The 6,248-nt window shown below is 44.5% G+C and overlaps 1 protein-coding gene across 2 annotated transcripts in view; it reads right to left on the reverse strand.

The window, feature by feature from the left end:
• LOC101576272 (low affinity immunoglobulin gamma Fc region receptor II) overlaps window positions 1-3,641 on the reverse strand; it is an 18,061-nt gene extending 14,420 nt beyond the window's left edge. The window contains exon 1 of one of the 2 annotated variants that reach the window (XM_012516642.2): window positions 2,565-3,629. In XM_012516642.2, the coding sequence (XP_012372096.2) occupies window positions 2,565-2,679 (115 nt within the window). In that variant the 5' untranslated portion in view covers window positions 2,680-3,629. Of the gene's footprint in view, window positions 1-2,564 lie in introns of both variants that reach the window. The other variant, XM_023699741.1, reaches the window with a different exon arrangement.
• Between the last annotated feature and the right edge of the window lie 2,607 nt (window positions 3,642-6,248).

Below are 6,248 nucleotides of genomic sequence, written 5' to 3' on the forward strand. Positions count from 1 at the left end.
GAGGAGGAGGAAGAGGAGGAGGAAAGAAGAAAATGTCAAAGCTGAGCAGAGTATGATGGTACCTGCTTGTAATCCTAGCACTCTGGGAGGCTAAGGCAGGATTGCAACTAGAGCCCTGCCTGGGCAGCTTAGTGACCTAATGAGACCCTGTCTCAAAATAAAAAAAATTTAAAAATGCATCAGGATGTAACTCAGTGTGAAGGTCATGGATTTGATTCCCGGTATCCCCCGCAACAAAAATAAATAATAAATCCCAAAGCTTTTGTCCTTCACCCTCCACCCTTCAGCCCAGCTTGCCTTGACCTCCCTCCCTATACAGTTTGGGCTTAATGATCTGCACTAAAATCACCACGTTACAAATGCCCCTAACCTTCCTTGCCCTTCTCTGTTTTCACCATATGCACGGACAATCTCCATGCTTTTACTCAGTCACCTGTATTGATGGTGGAAAGAGAAGAGAATACTCATGGGAAAAATTTAAAAGACATAACTCAGAGAACTTGGCACTGATTGAAATATAGAGGAGATATAAGCACATGACTAGGAAAAGGGTGACTGTGTTGAAGCAAATATAAATCTTAGAAAGATAAGAACACTTGTAAGTGGAAGACGGTAAATTGGATATTAAATATATTTTGCTGTAACTTGACAAATTTACTCGGAGATATCCAGTCCACAGGCACAACTATGAAATCATATAGAGATGAGCAAGACAAGTAGATCTGAAGAAGTACTGACGAAGAAATGACAGCCAAAACCCTGAGTATGTAGGACTGGCAAAGGAGACAGTGGAGTGGAAGAGCGGGTGAAAGAAGGGAAGATGAAGAACAAGAGAGAGATGAGAGAAGAAGAGTGAAGCCAGCAGTCAGGTCTTTCTCCCACGTCCAATAAATTAACGGTATCACACCCTTGTGCTTATGATGAAAGAGATCTTGTACTTTAGGTCAGCAAAAGTGTTTGTTGAGCTCAAGGATAAGTCCCCAGATCCTAGAAGGGTATCCGGTACATAGAACCTGTAGCAGGTTTAAACAAAGCAATTGGAGAATCACAGAGATGTTGAAAATGAAGCGCAGGATAGTCGCTGCTTGGCTATAAAGAAAAAACCATTTGGGGTGCAGTGGGGACTTGCACTACAGGAGGGTAAAACTAGAGCTTTTCGATAGGCAATGACCAACACTGAAGTTGGGGAGCAGTGACTCGGCCACAGGCAGATTTGGAGATTCTGTTCCTTAGCCTGCAGCTGGGATCCGGTGGGGCAGAGACAGAAGCAACTAAGGTACATTCAAGGGGTGTTGTAACACTGAGTCATCAGGTGATGAAAACCTAAACTGGAAGGCCCAGAAAAGATAGAGTAGGTCTTTGGCAGTTTAGCAAAAGGCAAACCGGAAGAAAACACCACAAGTGTCTCTGAGGATTCTTGGGCAGAGGTCCAGCACACTGGGAGTGCAATTTTTTTTTTTTTTGGGGGGGGGGCAGGACTGGGGATTGAACTCAGGCCCTTGCACTTGCCAAGCAAGCATTTATTCTACTGAGTGCTATTAATACAAAAAGTGAAGACATCACCCCTCTAGGGCTGAACTCAACTGTGGGAAAAATGAGATAGTTCAATGGTCTCTTCACACTGTTCTGCTTCCACAGGGAGCTACTCTCCTCCTTACTACTGCATCCTGTAGGCCCCGTCCTCCAACATGGAGGCTGAGGGCTCCCAGAGCTGACCAGGGCACACTATCAGTCAGGCATGTGACTCAGAGAGGGACTGCAAGTCTTCCTCTGAGAGGTGAGAGTGGAACCCCAAGAACACAACCAGAGAAGAGCCTCAGCAGTAGGCCTTCCCTAGTGCACTTCCCCAACCTCTTCCAAGTATCCAGCACCATCACTTCCCATCCCCTGCCCTCAGCTAAGATCCTGATCCTAAAAGAGTCCTCTGTCTTGGCTTAAAACAATGGTCTTCTCCCTGACCACAGCCAGGACCCACCCCACGGTCTCTGCAGTGAAAGGAAGCATGCATGATTTCTCTGGTCCTATAAATGACAATTCCAAAATTTCCCGGGGTTCTCTGAGCCCTGGTTCCCTGTGGTTCTTCCCAGGGAAATTTCCTTATAAGCAAAGAGAACAGGCTTCTGCTATATGAAGTGGCTTCAGCAGCTCAGGGAAGGGCCATTGCTACCCACCCCCAAGTGCCTCTTAGAGCTCCTCACCACCCCTTGTCTAAGGCAAAACTGCTCCTCTTGTCTGAGGTTTGGTCTCATGTGAGACAAATTCAAAGGGAAACATTCTGGCCATACGCTGTCACTTAAATCAGATCATGAAACTTTCTTCAGAGCAGGTGCTGATGGAGGCAGTGGCAGAGGGACAGAGGCTGAGTGCCCAGTAAAACTGAGTAAGAGTTAAAAAAACAACAAAATTCTGCCGACTTTGATTTACTAGCACCGGTGGGATTGTCAGATCTGAACTGCTGCCTGCACCCTCCTAACTGTCCCTCTTCTGCCACCTTCTCCCTACCCAGGATCAGCCTCAATCCAGGTGCTCCTGCTCCTGCCTCCCTCTTCGGGTCCATGACTCACCCAGGATCAGCACAGCTATCCACAGCAGCATGTGGCCCAAGGTCTGCAAGGGCTTGCGGTCAGCGTGGGGACTCTTGGTGCCCAGGACAGGCAGGAACACAGGGATTCCCATCATCTCTGCAGCAAGCTGACTCCAACACGCAGCTTCTCTTCACCAAGAAAACAGCCAAATTCTGGAGTCCGAAAGAGGAAGTGAAAAGAAACGGTCTATTTAATCATAGGCTCCTCCCCTTCCACCCTCTTTCATCTGTTCCCTTCTAAGAGATTCAGAGCTTCCCAGAATCTCCTGCTCAGCCCAAGCCACAGAAACTGGGAAGAATGTGAGAAGCAACTCCCCGCTTCTTCCTTTTGGGGCCACAGCTGGCCTGAACCCTTGGGAGAAAGTGGGAGAAAGGAAAATGACCACCTAAACTCAATTCAGAGCTTCGTACCTGTCTCCATCTTCCCTAGGAAGGTAGTGGAGGTGGGTTGTACAGGGCGTCTTCTGGTACATCTTCCATTTGGAGACTCAGACACCAGCATCTGGACCCCTCCTGAAATTGAACATAGAGGCTTTAGATACCCACCATCTTTTGATTTTTTTTCTCTCTCTCCATCATAATTCCCTGACTCACTTTTGGGCTGTGGAACAAGAGCAAGGAGGCATGTCTTCACAGCTGTGGAGCAACTGCACCCATCCTCATTTCCTTCCTTTATTCATTCTTCATTTACTCATTCATTAACACAACGAATGTCTCCATCAATATTGCGGGAGCACCAGTTTGTACACTGGATCATCACACTGGCCATTCCTCCCATCTCTGGTCTTGCCACTATGGTATGATGAAAGAGCATGAGTTGTGGAACCGGAAATGCAAATTTGAATGCTGAGAGCTACTCAGATGTTTAGGTTCCGGACCTGTAGCTATGTAGTCCATCATGCTTGTTAATGCAAGCAGAGTTTCTTCACCTCAGCATTATTGACATTCTGACCTCAGTACTTATTCTGAGGGCTTGCTCTGGGCATTGTAGAACACTTAGTCAACTCCCTGGCCTCTAGCTGTTAAACTCTTATATATCCTGAAGTTGTAAAAACAAAAATGTCTCCAGACAGTGGCATGTGCTCCCTGGGGGGCAAGAATGACCCCGTTAAGATCCACTGTGGCCAGGGAGATGGCTCCATGGAATAAGTGTTTCCCTGGCAAGTGCAAGGGCCTGAGTTCAATTTCTCGGTTCTGCAAAAAAAAAAGAAAGAGATCCACTGCATTTGAGTGTTTGGAAAATAAAAGGTAATGTGCGTTCTAGCAAAGGGCTGTGTATACCATTTCTTCTTGTTGTCATTTCTGCTTATCTTTTGTCATCATTTGTTCACCATCAACATCCCCAGAATAGGAGATAGTGTGAGGTCTGTCTTGGGGCACTCTTCTGAGGCATTTTTCCTACACAACCTTTCAGGAAGCAAGCTGTAATACTCAAGGAGTATTACATACTTCCTCTCATACTCTGTGGTCTTCAAAAAACTTTTAACAGCCCCACCCTCTGTACCACAAGTTTTGACTGCCAATGTTGTCCAACTCCTCCCAGTCCTCATTGTTCTTATCTTATTCTTAAATGAGAAAACAGTTTTACTAGTTGAAAAGCCAGTAGGATGGCATCAATACTTTTATAAATGGTATTTTATAAATATCATTATAATACGATGATAAACAAAAGCATATAATAAACATTATCATGTCATTACAAACAAAAGCATAAAACAATGTACAGGTAACATACTAAGAAACCAGAATTAATAGCCAGAAGTGGTGGTACATGTCTGTAATCCCAGACTGAGGCAAGAGTTTTGAGAATTCTGGCATGCCTGGGCTAGACAGCAGGCTCCAGATCATCCTGAAATACTATCAAGATCATGTCTAAAAAGAAAAAGAAAAAGGCCAAAATTAATAATTGCAATGTAAATGTAAAAATGTTTATTCTGAAGGAGGCACTGGACATATTATCTCTGAGTTTCACAATAATCTCAGAAGATAAATACTGTTATCCTCATCTGCACGTGAAGAAATTCAGCTGGCCAGATATTACAAAACACTGAGTGAATGGGATGAAAAATATAGAAGAGTTGCTGAAAGAGGTTCAAAAAGTATTTGTCGAGATGAGGTCAGACCAAAACAAAAGGCCAGAACTATGGTCTCTGCAGTGGAGAAGGTTGTCAAGAAGCTAGATCAAAGAGCCTCAAAGGAAGAAAAGGGACCCGAGAAGCCACACCGGGAAGTGGTAAAAGAGCTCAGAGAAAGAATCCCAAACATGGCAACAGATGCTTCAAACAGGAAAAGCCAGTACTCTTTAAGAGGGACCGCCTAGGATGAAAGGAGGAAAGGGAATGATTCCCCCAGGGCATTTAATGAGAAGTAAGGTGGGCAGGGATTTAATAGGCCCCACGAGGAGTCCTTGATAAACCTGGCAGTAGGGTCTAAAGAGGAAGGAGTTATTTTTCTGGCTGACTCAGGCGCTGGCCGCTCTTTTGTAACATTTCAACCTAAGAGCACAAAACTTTCTAATGAACAATTACTAGTATCTGGGATAAAAGGGGAGGGATTTTAAGTTCCAATATTTGAAAGAATGATGAGTAAAGTAGGGCCAAAGCAGACTAAAGCATCACTACTATACATCCCTGAGGCAAGCACCTCCTGGACAGAGATTTGTTTGTTAGGTTGGGCTTGGGTTTAGTACACAGATCGTAATATCAACTGCCTAACTGATGCCATGCACAAGAAATGATGGCAATTCCCTGAGGCAAAACTGGTCCCAGCAGCCACTAGAAAGTCCCATGGTTTCAGCTAGCCACAAGCAGTTAATCTGTCTTCCCAGGATAGTCATACTACCAGGATGTATGACTCACGGGAGCAAGGTCCAGAATCCCTCCACAGTCACCAAAACCACTGCCAGCCACTTAGGCTCATTCTCAAGTTTGTCTGTTCGTCACTAACCAAATCAAAGGAGGTCATATTCATAGAGAAATAATATAACTCCCTTGGGGGTGAGGATATAGCTCAGCAGCATAGCACCTGCCTGGCAAGCACAAAGTCCTGAGGTGGATTCTTCATACCAAATAATAAAACTCCCAACCTGCTAGATGTCAGATTTACTGATTTCACATTCTCCAATCTGAAAATGAATTATAAGAAACAACAAGTTGAAAAACTTTGAAAGAGATAGCTCCTGAGAGATGCGGGGGGAACCTGAGTCTGTTACCAGCAGCCCAGTTCTCAGAGGAAGTATTATAGAGCAAAATCGTGAGGTAGGTACAACATGGGACAAAACTATGGCCAACCAAAGACTATTAGTATAGCTTCTTAGGTAATATTGATCCAATGGGTAAGGAGGTCATGTAGCAAATGTACATGGAAAGAACAAAGATCTTATAAGAAGGAATGGATCTTGAGGTCCTGCTCACCCACCTGGGTGACTGATATCTAGCTAGACTTTATTAAACCAGGTGATACAAACTGTGGCATATTGCTTATCCCATGGGGAAGCAGGTAGGCCTGGTCATTTTATCTTTACCTTGCGGCCTGGTCTTCAATAGATGTGCCTCCAGTCATGGTTATAATGTATTCTCTGCACTGACTGTATTGAGGATCTAGCACTTTGTGTTGGTCTATAATATTTCTACCTAAATTAGATGTCTATAATAATATATTTGAG

The sequence above is a fragment of the Octodon degus genome, unplaced genomic scaffold (genome assembly GCF_000260255.1).
Source record: "Octodon degus isolate 3935 unplaced genomic scaffold, OctDeg1.0 scaffold00116, whole genome shotgun sequence".
Classification (NCBI taxonomy): Eukaryota; Metazoa; Chordata; class Mammalia; order Rodentia; family Octodontidae; genus Octodon; species Octodon degus.